Below are 16,750 nucleotides of genomic sequence, written 5' to 3'. Positions count from 1 at the left end.
AGCATGTTTTATTGGTAACTTTAGCTCTGTGGGCAGGTGTAGCGCCCACACTGTGCTCTCCCACCTTTCCCATTTTATGTAACAGAGTCCGTGCTCTCTCAAGACTCAGGGGTGGGTCTGTTTCCAGCACTGGGGAAAAGTGAGAACTGTATAGGGAGTGGGGCTTTTGGTATAGTTAAGAGGAAGGTAAAATAACTGTAATTTCATAGCAATTACATACAGCGAACTGTCAAAGGTTCCAGTTTTCCATTATAAACCTGAGCCCCTGCTGGGAGCAACTTGCAAGGTAGAAAAAAGTGCATAATGAGGTTCTAATGTATGAAAGAAGGCATCGCTGCCTCCCCACCTGAATGCCGCAGCAGCAAAACAAACCTCAAGGGGGAAAACCGTGCTGAGCTTTGGGAATGCATTTGTTTTCTCCCTTTCTTTTGAAAAAACAAAAACAAAAACAAAACCTCAGGAAGCCCCCATTCCTGGATGTTGGTTGGATTGTTTACAGCTTTGCACGAGTCTTCAGTACCCAGGCCCACACATGCCCTCCCTGTCAGTGGAATCCCCTGCCAGGCCACCTGCAGGGGCCATGGTTTCCAGGGCAGCCAACATCAGAGTCTGGAGCAAATGGGTTATTTCTTCCTCTAAGTATTATGTTGGCAGCCAATAAACCACCCAATGGAAATGAATTCTACAGAGACCAATTCCCCAACCTTTTTTGTTTGTTCATAGGTTTGCTTGAAATTAATTCTTTATGAAATTCATGGATCTGCAGCCCACTCAGAAGTGCAGTAAAGAAGACTTGTTTTTCAGACCTAAAAAAGCCTATTATTTAGAGGAAGGGAAATGAAATGACAGAAGTGCAGAACACCCAATAATAATGCTGTTATTTTTACATGGGTTTCTGTCTTATCCCCAAGCCCACCCTACAGAAGGCCATAAGCTCCTTGGAGGAATTCAGTTTTGAATCTCCTGGGCAATTTTCTCTAGTGCCTTGCACATAACTGATAGTCAATATGTATTTGTTGAGTAAAAGTGTAATTTAACAAATGAATAGCTTATTGACAGTGAAGGCCAAGTACTAGCCAGAACTAAGTGGCGTATTGATTAAAACCTTGAGCTTCCTGATTAGCCTCCATATAGGGATATGGGATCAAAGTCTGAGATATTTATATTCATGACATCCGTGTGGTGTGAACCAAGGACCAGGGGGTGGGGGAGGGCAAACTACAGAGGAACATATTTTGGCTAGGTACTAAAGGAAAGCATTTCTAACTGTTAGAGCAATCCTCAGAATGAACTGCTTTGAGTTATATTAATACAAATGACTGGTCAGTGGAGATATTCAAGCAGAAACTAGATGATTACTTGGGGGTGTAGAAGTTGGCATTCCAACATCATTTGTATCAGACTAAGTGACGTTGCAGGTCTACTTTTACCACAAGATGCCAGGGTTCTATGATTTCATAAAGTTATGATTTTGCATTTCAGTTCAGCAAGTATTTATTGAGCCCTTATATGGTGCCAGGCATTGTCCTGCATGGACATTAAGAAGACAAAGATGAATAATATCAGGCTACTGCCCTTTGAAGTTGCTGGGACATGGTTTTAGTAAGGTCTCCTCAGACCTGCATTTGGGCGTTACAATCTTATGTTCCCTCTGCTAATTGCACCTGCCCACTCAGGACACTGGTTCTCTTCTTTCCAGGCTGGAATCGATGGGGAAAGCATTGGCAACTGTCCATTCTCTCAGCGCCTCTTCATGATCCTCTGGCTGAAAGGAGTCGTGTTCAATGTCACCACTGTGGATCTGAAAAGGTAAAGTACATTGCATAAATGAGGAGTATGTTTAGCTGCACGAACAGAGAACCTTCCATGAAGGAGGGCAAAAGCCTCCCTTGGCTCCCAGCAGCCCCTTGCTCACACTTCATTGTCCAAAACTGTGTCTCAGGGTCCAGTCTTGGCTACAAGACAGTCTGCAAAGGCAAGTATTTCACTTGGTGCCACGCACTTCACTGACCTGATTAGCAAGTTTCCATTAGCAAAGAAGAAGGAAGGAATGGGCACTGGCATTGCAACTAAGTGTCCAGTGCACAGATGGGCACAGACATCTAAAAATACAGGATTAGTCATTTCAGTAGTACTAAGGCCATCATCTGTGGGACCCTAGCAGGACTTCAGGTGTGAGAGTCTGAGTCTTCAGAGAGTTGTGATCCAGACCCTTTCCTATGCTATGTTCCCAGCTTTAGAAGTCCTCAGTGTGACAGCTCTAGATTACAGGCTTGGGTGGAAAGTAGCTACTGTTCTGTTTTTAGAGTGCAGTTTCATGACTTACAAACACCAGGAACCACACTCTTTTCACTCCCACAGAATGTATTCTGTTTTCTGTCTTCTACCTGTTGTTTAAATGTGGAACAGCTCGAGGCTCACCCCATGAGTGTTCATCTTCTGCCTCTACCTTCATCCCTGGTGAGCTTGACATATTCTCCTTGTCATCTTTATATGAATTATTCTACACCCAGAGCCCTGCTCTCATCTAGATATTTTCACTTGGATGTTCTGTTATCATATATGTCTAACATTGTATACATCAATTTGTATCCTTTTCCTTTGAGTTGAGCTCTTCCTGAACTCCTTTTTTCTTCTATTTTCTTTTTGTTTTTATATATTTATTTATTTATTGAGACAGAGTCTCACTCTGTCACCCAGGCTGGAGTGCAGTGGTGCGATCTCAGCTCACTGCAACCTCTGCCTCCTGGCTTTAAGCAATTCTCTGCCTCAGCCTCCTGAGTAGCTGGGATTACAGGCACGTGCCACCACGCCAGGCTAATTTTGTATTTTTAGTAGAGACGGGGTTTCACCATCTTGGCCAGGCTGTTCTTGAACTCTTGACCTTGTGATTCACCCACCTCTGCCTCCCAAAGTGCCGGGATTACAAGCGTGGGCCACCGCGCCTGGCCTTTTTCTTCCATTTTCCAGGCACTAAACACTTCCTGCTCCTTTCTATTGCTGCCTTCATTGTTGATCAGTAGCCAAGTCTAGAGCATTCTCTTATTGCACTCTCTCTTCCTCCAAACTCTCTTTTTCATTCTCAAAGCCTACAACTGGTTCAAGTCTCACCACTGCCATCCTGATAGTCTCATCCTGTTCTTCAAACTGGTCTTCCAGGTTCACACGTTCTCTCTCTCTTTTTCTCTCTGTCTGGCCCATCCTTTATGTGATTCTAAGGTTATTCTTCCTAAAATAATGCTTTAATCAGGCCACTTTCATGCACAGGGAACCTTTGATGTTTCCCATTGTCCACAGACTTGAGGCATCCAAAGCCGATCTGTCTTTTCCTTCATTCTTCCCAACACTCTTTCCCAACACTTCTCACTGTGACCTATCTACTCTGTCAGGCTGGTCTGCCTTCTGCTGTTCTTCTTCATTCGATCCTCTATCCCTTGGCTGAGCTGCATCCTCCGTCTAAAACAGGCCCTCTCTTCCTTCTTGTCCCTGGCCTCAGGCTCAGCTTCAGCCCCACCCCCTCTGTGAGGCCATCTCATACCCATCCCCCCACACTCACAAGCACACCTATCAACCCAGCCTCCCTCCAGAATCACCCAGCACCTGCTGTCTATGTTGCCTTGTGTCGTTATTCAGTGTTTCATCAAGTTATGAGGTTTGCACCCCTAATGCTTTACAGCTGGTGAGAGCTTTCTCATTAAATAATAATAATAATAATGTATAATCCTTGAAGGAGGTCTTACTACTCTGTGTTATTTGAGAAATAACTGAGACAGATATATTTAAATGACATGCCCAAGATGCCAACTAGAAATTAGAGGGGCTAAAAACTCCATCTGCTTGGTTCAAAAACTATGCTCTCCGTAATACATCAGTTATGAAGTTTGTTTCATCTTTCAAATGAGACCTTAAGTCCCTCAAGGACAGACTGGGATCGGGTTTTAAGTTTCTTTGTATCCTTCATAGCAACCAGCTTTTCAAAGGTCCTCAACTACTATCTGTCAAATAAATGAACTTGCATCCACTATGCAATTAGTGTCTGCGATAAGTAAAGAGAGTAGCAGACTTCTGAAAGAGCAGCTTCCTTCAGTGGAGAATTGGAGGTGTTTGGATTGCCATGTGTGAGAGAGGACTTGTATGTCTGCTGGCGAAGAGAGTGGGAGAGGGAACTACCTCTGCCCGCGTGCTTCAGATGGTTTGGTTCCTCCTTCACACGAACACACCTGGTCCAGCCAACACCCCTTTGACGTAGGCCAGGCAAGTAGCACCACTCCATTTTTCCAGATAAGAAAACTTTCTTACTGTCCCCCCCACCCACCAACACACACAGTAATTTCTAAGAAAACTGATTTATTTTCCTGGTACCACCCTTTAGTGACTGAATAATCTTGAACTTTCAGAGCCTTGGTTTCCTCACCTGTACAATGTGTGTTTTTAATCAATAGGATTGTGGTGAGGATTTATTGAGGCAGGCCATGTAAAACATTTGCTATCAGTCCTGTACCTGACTCATAGCAAGAACTCCATGTGTGTTGGCTATTCTTAGAATTATCACTGGGTTCCCGGAGCTGGCAATCCAGTAAGGAAAAGAAGACCGACACTCATTACACAGTTCATAAATCATACCTGGCAATATGTCATCCAATGCTAATGATATAGTCTCAACTATAAATGCTGAAGCAGGGTCAACAAAGACAGAGGGCAGCAACTCTAGCTAAGCATCGGTGGCCGCAGGCAGTACTTTCCAAGGGCGTCTGACTCCAGTGGCCATGATTCTCTAGAGTCCCAGGAAGAAACCCACCGCCACCACCACAACACATTTCTGTATCTTTAAGCCACAGAGCGGTGACTGAGAGCACACATGTTGCTGCCTTGTGTCAGCTCTAAAAACCAGGAGCAAATAAAGAATGTCCTTTCATTGTCTAAAATGAGGGACATGCACAAAGTAAACAAAGGGACTAAGTAAATTAGATTTTAAAAATACTTTCCGTCTCAATTGTCTGAGTTCCAAGTGCCTCAGAATGCAGCTGGAGAGCGTGTGTGTTTGGGGAGGGACATGGGAGTAGCACAGTAATTGAAATTCTTCTCTTCCCCTCCCAAACTGATTACGCCAGGAATTTGTTTCATTACAGACTCCTCTACCCCCACTGTTTACTTTTTTACAGTTTCTGCGTTTAATGTTTTCCACTCCCGACTCCCACAAGAAATGTGGCATTCTCAGAGAGAGCATTTGGGGTGAATCCGACGTTCCAGCTCTGTCTTGGAAGTCGCCACCATTTTCTCTCCTCTTCCCTACATTATTTTAGTATAAGCCTCCCCTTTCCCATTTTCCCCAATCTGCCGGCCCTTCTTCCCCCTCACTTTGCTCCCTTCTTGCTCTTGCATTCTGACCAGCTGGCACAGACACAGAAGCACACTCCTGGATATTAACAGGACCTAGCCGTGTCAAACACAAGGCCACTTTCCTTTCCACTGCACTTGGCCTTCCTGCAGGTAGTCAGTGTGCTCCCCAGTGCACACCAGAAACACCACTTAGCACTGCTGTGGGCTAAGTGCAGAAAGTTCAATTAATTGCTCAGTTAATTAATTGTTCATTCATTCGATTGGGGCTGTGTTCCAGAATTTCACCCACTTCTCCATCATCTAGGACTTTCTTTCAGGATAATTTAGGACTTTTGGGTCTCCTCTTTCCCAGCGGGGAGAAATGCGCTGTTGCTTTGGTTATCTTGGATTTCTTTAAGTGTCTGACCCAGAAACCAACAGGCACACCAAAGAGCTGTCTGTCTTCTTAGGGACCAAATTTGCTTCCTATTACATATATATGTATATGTTACCTAAAAGATCCTACTGGGCCCAGCAAAGTTTGCTATAAAAAGAAATAACTTTCACAAACCAAGTGTTCTATTTGAATACAATCACAAAGCAGAAGTTGCATTTACTTAGAAAATAAATTGTTTTTAACTTAAGATAGCATTTAAATAACCCCATAATTTTTAAAAAATAGGCACAATTTCTGACTCCTAGATTTTTGATTTATGTATGTTGAACAGAATTTTTTAATATTTAAAGAAAAATAACTTCTTTCTAGTAAACCTAGAACCATCATAAGTCATATTTTGAGAACAGTAGATGCTTGAATTAAGGTAGATTATGGTGGAGCACGAGTACTGTAGCAGTGGAGTTGCCTGCTGGTCCTCCCCACATTCAACTAAAAGCTGAAAGCCTTCATAACTGGATTGAAGTTTTTACCAATGTCAGACCAACATTTGATTTCTAATTTTGCAGCTACAATCACTCATTTTTAAATTTAAAATATATGAGTTTTTGTTGTTGTTGTTTTGAGACCGAGTCTCACCTTGTCCCCCAGGCTGGAGTACAGTGGTGACATCAATGGCTCACAACTGCCTTGAACTCCTGGGCTCAAGCAATCTTCCTGCTTCAGTCTCTCAAGCAGCCGAGACTGTAAGCATATGCCTCCATGCCCAGCTAATTTTTGTTTTTTGTTTTTTTTTGTAAAGATGGGGTCTCGCTATGTTGCCCAGGCTGGTCTCAAACTCCTGGGCTCAAGCGATCCTCTCGCCTCAGCCTCCCAAAGTGGTGGGATCACAGGCATGAGCCACTGTAGCTGTCTCAAAAATGCATGCTTTATTCATGTAGCCATTAAAAATATGTATCTACTGAGGGCCTCCTATATGCCAGGCATGGTTCTGGGTCTTTTCCTTCATGGAGCTTGAATCGTAAGGCTTTCTCTCAGGTATCTTCTTACTCACCAATACTCCCCAATAGGAGGTTCTTGGTTCAGAATCCTTGGTACTAGCCTACCTGGTGTTTGTGGAGGAATAATCTTAGCAATAAGAAGACTTTTGAAAACGTCTTCATTTAATAGTTTTGTTTTCAATCTAATAGTTTGTTTATTTTCCTGGCTACCCAAAGGCCATATCTGGGGCTGTTTATAGGTCAAAAAAAGTATTTTGTTGAGTGTGACAAAAGGCTGACCAATGTTAGACATTAGTTATTAGATATTAAAATATAAGTTACACACAGTAGAAGCATCTAACTTGAACAAATGGCCCAAACTCCCAATTTTTTTGTATCTGGAGATATTTGTTGGGAGAAAAGTATGATCTAATTCATTAATTTTTGAAGTATGGAATCATGTATAGCACATTTTTGTTAGGCAGATTAGTAAAAGAGTTTTTAAAAGCAAAACCCCACGTCTCCCCTGGGTAATTAAAGCTTGGATCTGACTTAGTCACCTGGATTCTCTCCACTTTTTCAAATAGCACTCAACTCCTTCATCTTGACTTGCTGCTCTCTTGCTGACTGCACTGGACACACTTCCTGGGCCACACCACATTCTTTCAGAACTTTCTCCAACCTCCCCTGCCCTACACTGCACACCATAAATCTGTTTCCCCTGACAGGCATGTTGGATAGTACAGGGCGTCTAAGTTACAATCAATCTTAGGTTTCCCAGAACAGGAAGCACCCTGCTGTAAGCCAACACCTGAATCTTGCTCTGTCTACAGAAAGCCAGCCGACCTGCACAACCTGGCCCCTGGCACGCACCCGCCCTTCCTGACCTTCAACGGGGACGTGAAGACAGACGTCAATAAGATCGAGGAGTTCCTGGAGGAGACCTTGACCCCTGAAAAGTAAGGATCTGTTTCTTTCTGGAGCTGTTGAATGGGAAGAGTTCATGCTGGATCTATAAAGGCCTGGTGTTAACTTTGAGCAGATGCGTTTCCAAAGGAACCTCACCAGTCCAGAGAACAGGACTCTGTCTTCAAAGAGAGAGCCTAGGACCCCCAAAGGGCTGCGAACCTCAAAACCACTCCATGAAATCCACTCAAGAGTAGATATGGCCTATGAACAAGAGCCAGTCACTCCCAACTACACAGAGTGATTTTAGGAGCCCTAGGATACCACGCCTCCCTCGTCCCAGTATGTCCCCTTCTCTCCAGCTCACTTTGCTTGGAAGACCTCAAAGTGAGGGCAAAGTTTCCTTCATTTCAGCACGAGAGCTGAAAGGCTGACAGAATGAAAATAAGTCAGGAAAGGGTAACCCAGTGACTTAAAACAACATCCAGGGTCTTAAATCTGACCAAATCTGGTCTGACTCCACAATTAAACAGATGAAAAAACTAACTAAAAGCAGCTCCTCTTCTGCAAACAGGTTCGGGGAGAGTATAGACCAGAGAGCTATAAGTTCTTGTTGGGTGACATGTTGCTACTGATGGAAAAGAGCATAAAAAGGAGACAGATGGCTGCTAAAATTTACTCAAGCTAGACTTGTTCATTACAGAATACTGTTATCAAGGATTAAAACAATCACAATTTTTGAAAAAATTAGAAAAATAATATTACATGTAGAGTGAGGCAAGAACTTTATCCTGTAGGGTATTATCCTGCAGTGAGTCCTGTGGGGTATCCTGAGAGGGATTAAGCACAGGAGGAGGGGAGTCCTTTTTAAGACCTACTTTAGAGGTTGAGGGAAGTTGGCATCCTAGAGGACCATGAAGCTGGAGATAAAGGAATTAATTCCGGGGACTGTCAAGGCAGGACAGAATGAAGGGCTGAGCCAAGACAGGGCAGGAAAATCGAAGGAGAGGAGTAGGAAAGGTTCAGGACATACTAAGTAAGTAAAGTAAGTGGGATTTGACTATTAAAAACCACTATTCTGCATTTATTTTAAAGTTTCCTTTATTCATCAACACTTTTATAGCCTTCATTTTGTGTCAGGCACCAATCACAGCACTTAGCTAATATGATTCATTTCAACCTTCTAGCATCTTAGGTACTATCATTAACCTCATTTCACAGTCAGGACAGGGTGAGAGTAAGTCACTTACCCAAGGTTGCACATCTAGTGAATTGCTGTTAAAAAATTAAAACTCCCAGTCATGCTCCAATTAAGCCTTAAACAGTCATACATTCTTCCTTAAAAATATTCTTTGTCATCCATATTCAGACAGTTTATTTGCACACTGAGAGTGGAAAGCCACCTCAAGCCCATTGGAAGCAGCTGAGTATACACTTTAAATAAGTGCATTAATTAAATCAATAGGGCAGCCCCACGTAGACACACACATCTCTGAACAGGACACCAGCCAGCCACTTGACTGGAAGTGCCCTGGGGGAGCCCAGACTCCATCCCCGTCCCCGGGACTCAACCTCATGGCTAGCACTGGTTTGAAATCCCCATGAAAAAATATGCTCTTTTCAATAACTAGAGTTTAGACTTTGCCTGGGAGACTCATAGAGGCAAGTTCATGATGCAGTTAACATTTTCCCTTTTAGAAGTAACACTGGCACTCAGGAGTGGGGGCTTCCATCATGATCATTAGGAAGTGGAAAGTGGAAGCAGTGAGGAGCAGAGGGCCCCATTTGGTCTTTTGCCAAGCAGTGGATGGAGGGGTGAGGGGCTCGGGTACAACCCTAGTCTGCTAGTGATGTGCTGTGACCTCTTGAGCCAGTCCCTTCACCTCTTGAACCAGTCCCTTCTCTGCTCTTGGCCTCAGTTCCCTTCTCCGTGACAGGATGCCTCCCAGAGCCCTTCTTGCTCTCTGATTCTTCACATGCCCTTTAGCCAGGTTCCCCCACCACCACCACACCACCCCCAGTACAACTGTGCCTTTCCTGGGCTGCTTCTCTAACTCAGGGGTCTCCAGTCTGCAGCCACAGTGAGACCACAAGGTGGGCAGAGATCACTGGAGTCATATGCCCCATGTGTCCTTGAACATTATTCCAGAGGGGAGTCATCATCTGACTTCATCATCATTTCATCAGATTCTAAGTTTCCGTGATCCAAATAGAACTGGGCAGGGCTGGATGCAGACCCTCCCTCCAGTCTCTCCTCTCCACCTACCTTCCCTGTCCTGAGCTCTGCTCCCACTGGTCCAGATCCTTCTCTGCACTGCAGTTGTGTATAGGAGGTTTTATGAGGTGCATTCCTGCCATGTTAGTGACCTAACAATCCAGTACACTCAGGTAGCCGAACCCTCGAAGCTGTTAAAATGCATATCTCCAGAAGGCTACCAAGGTGGGAGTGCTAAGGGTGAGGCCATCAGGTATTCCAGAGTGCTCCAGGAGTATACCTTAGCTGCCTCTGCACCCATCAGACTGAGGCAGGTGCCATAATCACCTCCCAGTAAATGTTACCAAGCCAGTGCCTCAGCCCCATAGAGACCTGCTGGTCTGCCCACAACAAACCACCAGCCTCACCAGCTTCCCAAGAGACCCAGGCTGGGAGGTGGAGTGGCTGGGAGGTTGTGCGGCCTCTGGAGCAGGGCAGCCTGGCCTTCTGGTTCTCTAGGGGGCAGCAAAACCCTCATAACCATTCACCAAGCGCTAGTCGGCCATGTGTTTCTCATCATACCACTATTTGTAAAAGCTGCCAAAAGCCAACACATTATGGGAGCCTTTTTCCCCTTAGCTTTATTTTTTAAAGGAGAAAACCACATACAAACACTCCAACCATTTTTTTTCAAATCACATTTGATCCCACGGAGCATTTGGTGTCAAAATGAGGAATCCAGGAAGTCTCAAGTTGTTTCTAAATGAGACTAACATCCATCCCTCTCCTTAGACTGACCCAGTGAACACTCGACAAGGAAGTGTTGTGATTAATGCTGGGATTACTGTTGAGACATTCTGGCCCTTGCCTTTCATCTCCATGGAGTGGCCGAAGTTTCTAGGATTCAGCACTGAGAGTCAGGAGCCCTGCCTCTGGCCACCTCTCCACCAGTGTTTGTCATATGACCTTGGGCAAGCCTCTCTCCCTCTCAGACCCTCCTTACCTTCTCATCTCTAAAATGAGGGGGTGAAACTACGCAGTCTCCAAAATGCCTTTTGTTGCATGTTCCGCGATTCCATGAGTTTCTCAAAGTACTCTTCCAGAGCTGGTTACTGTCTCAAATAATCCTACTACATAGATGCTGTAATAAAAATTCAGAAGGGTAAACTGATATAGTCTAGTTACACAGTATGTCATTTAGTCACTCATCTAGCAAGAACGATTTAAGTATCAACAGGGTTCAGAACACTGACAGAATTGGAAGACAACTTGAATTCATTATTTTAAAAAATGTATAGCGATAACTGACCACAGTGAAAAACAAGAAAGTTCTGACCTTCTGGGAGGTAGAGAAACAGTCTCCAGACCTCCCACAGGATGGCATGGTAGCTGGGGACAGGAGATTTAGAGTCAGAGTGACTCAGGTTCAAATCCATACCACTAGGGTTGTGCTAGGCTGCAGTAACAAATCAGCCATAAAATTCCAATGGCTTAACAGAACACAGGTTTATTTCTCACTTGAGCAAATTCTGAGAGGGTAGTGTGGCCTTGTTCCATCCTGTAGCTTTTGGAATACATACCCTCCAAGGCTCCTTCAGCAGGGAAAGAGAGAAGAAAGATCTCCCAAAGGGTTTTGCAGGGCCAGGGCTGAAAAAAAAAATGTCATGGTGACGTTACTTTCCCTCCTATCACATTGGTCAGAATCCACACACGATGCCAACTTAGGTGCTTAGGTGAGAGAGCAGCTGGGAAAGAGAATTACATGGCTATTTAATGAATATGCATTATTCATTCATCAGGCAAATGACCTGAAATCTCTAGAATCTTTAATTCTCACATCTATAAAACAAGAACCATACTGTTGATCTTATAGGGCTATTGTAGAAAATACTACTACTGAGCATAGTGCCTGATATGAAGTAAGAGCTCATTAAATGGTAGCTCAAAGAGTTAGAAAGAGTGGTCAGTGCCTGTTTTGGGTCTGTCTCCCAGGTGCAATTGTACAGACAATGGGTGACCTTAGGTCTTAAAACCCCAGATCCTAAGGGATATCTTTTAATGAATAAGCCAGGCCTCTTTCACCTCCAGGGATATTTTGCTTACACAGCAGACATGAGTAAAGCACACAGTCAAGGACTAGAAAAGTCAGACGCATTAACCTCTTTCTCGCGTGAGGGGTTGGTGAACTAAGGAAGTGGGAACAATGGAGAAAGGAGAGAGAGAGGAAGTCCTTCCACTTTTCAGCTCGTTAGAAAAAGGAGGGAAAACACTCCAGCTGCCATCAGCAAGGGCATTCCATCAGAATCATCTTTCTTTTTCTCCAGGGTATCTATCCCCAACACCAGTCTCAGGGCCTGGTCCTCAGTAGGTGTTTCATGCACATTGGTTTAATTGCATGGCGGGTATCCTTTTGTTTAGTGTCTTGGTTGGCTGCGACTAGTCAGTGAAAAATCGGTTGAAACTCTAAACCAGTTAGGGCACTTACCATCTGCAATGGTTTTCTCTTCCTTTTTGCTACTATTTTCTACTTTTGAATTTTTTTTTTTTTTGGTGGGAAGCCAACTGTTTTACTTCCCAGAATGAAAGTTAAGTGCACGCATCTGAAATAAGATATCTTAAAAACAGGTTTTAGAGAAATTTTCATCAGTTAGATCAGGAGTCAGCAGCTTTATCTGTAAAAGGTCAGATAGTCCTGTGTTTTTGGCTTTGTGTGCTCTTCAGTGTGTGTCACAATTCCACGGTGACACTGGGCAAGAAGCCATAAACTAGTATGGAAATGAATGGGCATGGCTGTTTCCATAATATTTTACTTATGAACACTGAAATTTGAATTTCATATTATTGTCACATATCACAAAACAGTATCCTCCTTTTGATTTGTTTCAAGCATTTAAAAATGTAAAAACCATTGTTAGCTTGAGAACTGCAGACAAATAGGGATCATGGGTCACAGTTTGCTGACTCCTGAGTTAGAAAACTTTATCATCTCTTTGATTATCATCAGATCACATCAAATGTTATTTCAAAGCTGTTTCTGTGAATGAAACACTCTTCCCTAGCCTTTTAGAGAAACAAAATGTTCTTTGTAGCCCACTTCTTTGCATATTTAAAACATGCCATAAATATGGAGGTTAAATGAATGCACTTATCCTATACAGTATCCTCCCTCAGTGTAGTTACTGAAATTTGTGAAATTAACATCTTAGAGACACGTTTCCCACAAGAACAAAGCTCAAATGGAACACTGCACTATACAGAAAAGTCCCAATGAGTTCTAGTGCTTGGGAAACAGGATGACACCACCATAGCACCCTGAATACACAATCCTCTGTCATCAGCTTGGATTTGGTACCACATATCCCTGTTTGACCCACTCTGATTGTGAAGAAATGATCAGATGACTGAAAGTTTGACCATTTGATGAGATACAGCAAAACAAAGCAAGAAACCCAAACCAAGCTACCCACTGAGGTGCATTTTCTAGGCCTTTCTGTCCTTACATTATCAAGGAGAAACAAAGAACACTTGGCATTTGTTAATGGTAATTTAAGTTTATCGATTCTAATAGCATGCTGAATTCTATGTGAGATGGCCGAAATGGGAAGAGATGCCACTAAATTCCCACGTCTTGGTAGATTATCTAGTATCTTGCAAGAAGCCCTGCTGTGTGCCCCCAGCCACAGCAGATGAATGTGATGATTCTCAGTTTACCCAGGAAGACATATGTGGAGCATCGGTGCAGAGCGCCCCCTCCTGGTGGATGGAGACAGCTCCTCCAGGGTGCGTAGCTCAGCCTTTAGGGCTCCGGGGCTTTGAGAATCAACAGCGGAGTTTATGGGAAGCCACACAACGTGGAATTTAAAACCTAGTCTTCCACAGTGAAACTGCCTGGGTTGGGATCCTGGCTCTGCCAGGCAGCCACGTGACCTCAGGCAAATTGCTTAAGCTCTCTATGCCACCGTTTCCTTATGTGGGAAGTTAGGCTAATAACAGTACCAACAGAGTTGTTCTGAGGAGCAAATGGTGAATTTGTGTAAAAGGATTAGAATAGTGCATGCCGCACAGTAGGTGCTCAATGCAAATTACCTTTCACTGTTTCCAGAGAAGCAGTGGAGGGGGAAGGACACTGCTGCAGGGCCAGGAAACCAGGTTCTCATCGTCCCTCCACCGTTTATTAGCCATCAACATTTATCTTCTCAGGTATCCAGTTCCCTTCCGTGTAAAAGGAGGACAATAATGCCTTCCTTATCTGCCTTACAGCAGAGAGTGGACTCTTCCAATGGCAGTATCTCTGAAATTACACAGCCACATAACATGGCCCCAAAAGGAGTCCTAGCTCATGGGCCAGTTGAGGAACAGAAAAGCATTCAAGAACAACAAATATTTTTAAAAATCTTGTTTGGTTCAAACTATCAAAAACATCAAAACAAACGAAAAGGATTTTGCTTTTTAAGCATAAAGCAATCCAACAGCCCGCAGTCAAAAACTATTCACCCAGAGATCACAAAGGTGCACATTAATTGAAAATAATGATAACCTGGCAACTGTCCCCCATCTCTTCCCACCCCTACCTGGTCATACCCATAAAATGCTTGTGAAATAATACTTACTTGAGTTGATTTTCTCACTTTGATGGGGCTAATGAGTCCAAGCCGTGGGTTCCCACATGAGCAAGATTACCTCCTTCAGTCTCAAGGCCAATTGTCCTAACTCCGGCCTGCCTCTTGTATTATTCTGGCTTCAAAATGAAAGGCTCTGTTGGGGGGGGGGGGGGGGGGGGGGGGGGATATTTCCAAATTTTTTTCCAAAAAAAAAAAAAAAAAAAATAAAAAAAAATAAAATAAAACAATTGAAAACACATGTCCTTTTTTGGAGCTTGGTAGTTTCTGCATCTTATTACTGCACACAAATAATAAGCGTGTGAAGGACATGTCAGAAGAGGACCGTGGGTATTCTTCCTTTGGAGAAGTGGTTTAGTGCTAACATACCTGGCATCTCCTTGCTCCCAGAATCAGCTCTGTGTAGCTAGGATTATAATCACAGTACTAGCAACAGATGGCTATTTTAGTGGGTAGGGGAAGTGTTGAGAACCGTACCTGATAGAGAGGCAAGCTCAGCAGGAACTTTGGTTGGGCGCTCTCACTGGCACATCACTGTTGGTGGTCCCAATAAAAGGACACATCCTAAGCCCCCTGAGTGGTATTCTGGTTCTTTACCTAGCAGACTGTGTCACCCTAGGCAGATCTCAGCACCTCTCTGGGCTCTGGTTTCTTCCATGGATGACCTAGGGCTGAGAATGCCCACCCTCCCTATAGGATGAGGATAAAGACCCCCAAAACATTTTGTAGATGCAGCTGGAAAGGGAAGTATTGCTCATCGTGATAGGGATAGGCTCACCCTTAAAGGAGCTCCAAGTCTACTGATTCACAGAACACTGCGTCCTCCATTTCAGGTACCCCAAACTGGCTGCAAAACACCGGGAATCCAACACAGCGGGCATTGACATCTTTTCCAAGTTCTCTGCCTACATCAAAAACACCAAGCAGCAGAACAATGCCGGTGAGTGACTCCCTTCCACCAAGAACCCCTGGCAGTGTCTGCTTGCTGCCCAAGGCATCTTCAATTTGCCCATGGGTATGTCAAATACTTGGGCCAGAGAAGCATCTGGAACCAATACTGCTTATTATTTGCCCCCACTTCCCCCACCACCACCATCTAGTCCCTCTTGACATAGGGGAGGCGGTGGTGGATCCTGCTGCCTGGCTGGTGCAGGAGGAAAGGCCAGGGGCTTTACTGCCAAGCTGGAGAGAGGAACGCAGTTTGTGCTCTGAGCCTGCCTTATTGTACAGCATAGTGCACTGCACAGGACAGTCCTAACTGCCCATTTGTCCCAAGTTCACAACCCTGCCTGTGATCACATGAGAAAAACATATTCCCTCTTCCTTCTGGTCCCTGCAAGATTTCTCCAGGGATTTTTCCAGAGGCCAAGGGAGAGGCAGCACAGTCACTACTGTGGCAAATGCGGAAGGCAGACCTGAGTTGTGTTCTCCCCTTCTGCAGGACAGTGGGTCCTGGAAAGCCACTCCTCAAAGCCTGTCCCAGCCTACATTGGGCCCTTCATTTCTAGCATTGGCTGCAGAATTCAGAACTTGGTTCTCTTGCGGGGCCTTCTGAAAGGGAGCTGAGTCCCCTCCAATTAAGCTCACAGCACTTTCAGTCCTTCATTTGTCATTGTCCTTTAAGAATTACCTAAAGCCACTTGAATGGAACCGTCCAATTAAGCAAGCATAACACTTGAAGAACGGTGTTAGGGCCATGAGGAACAGGCTGGCCACTGCAGTGCCAACTTGGGGGGCTGGGATTTTTATCCTATGGGCAATGGCAGCCATTCCCTTGCCCTCAGAATGGGATGACAAGACAGCCTCACAGGCTGGATGACTGGAGTCCAGCACAAAGCCAAGCAGTGCAAGTGCTCCATGAATCTTTGTGAATGAACGAGTGACTGATGCACAATGGACCAAAACAAGGGAATAGATGCTAGATGCCCCAGAAGCTCCAAGGAGAATAGCATCTCTTTGGATCAAGGCGACCAGCATATGCAGCCATGCATGGTCAAAGAGATGAAATGTTGGCAGGAACAGAGTTGGTGTAGTGGGAAGTAAATAATTTAGGAAGTTACTGAGGACCTGGATTGTAACAAGTGCAAAACTCGATTCTGGAGGTCCAAAGAAGAAACAAACACTTCCTCAGTCTTCAGTGCCTGGCAGGTGCAGAAGGAAAGGCTTCAAGTCAGTTTGATCCAAGAGATCTGGAGAGCCAATTAACCGCAGGTAAAAGAACAAAATAATTTCTGTCGAAGGTATTCAGAACCGGAAGCATTTACCATGCAGGTAAATGCATGAGACTCCTTTTCTGGGAGTTTTAACTGGGTCGTAAAGATTAAGAAAGAAGCAGTCG

At 44.3% G+C, this 16,750-nt stretch overlaps 1 protein-coding gene across 3 annotated transcripts in view; it reads left to right on the top strand.

Moving 5' to 3' along the window:
- Positions 1-16,750, top strand: part of CLIC5 (chloride intracellular channel 5) — a 173,396-nt gene that overhangs the window by 119,441 nt on the left and 37,205 nt on the right. For all 3 annotated transcript variants that reach the window (XM_025382424.1, XM_025382425.1, XM_025382426.1), the window contains exons 2-4: positions 1,700-1,809; positions 7,527-7,652; positions 15,246-15,352. In XM_025382424.1, coding sequence (XP_025238209.1) covers positions 1,700-1,809; positions 7,527-7,652; positions 15,246-15,352 — 343 coding nt within the window. The remainder of the gene's footprint in view (positions 1-1,699; positions 1,810-7,526; positions 7,653-15,245; positions 15,353-16,750) is intronic.

Source organism: Theropithecus gelada, chromosome 4 (genome assembly GCF_003255815.1).
Source record: "Theropithecus gelada isolate Dixy chromosome 4, Tgel_1.0, whole genome shotgun sequence".
NCBI lineage: Eukaryota > Metazoa > Chordata > Mammalia > Primates > Cercopithecidae > Theropithecus > Theropithecus gelada.
The sequence above is the reverse complement of the archived record's forward strand: the minus strand, read 5'-3'. Positions and strand labels throughout refer to the sequence as shown.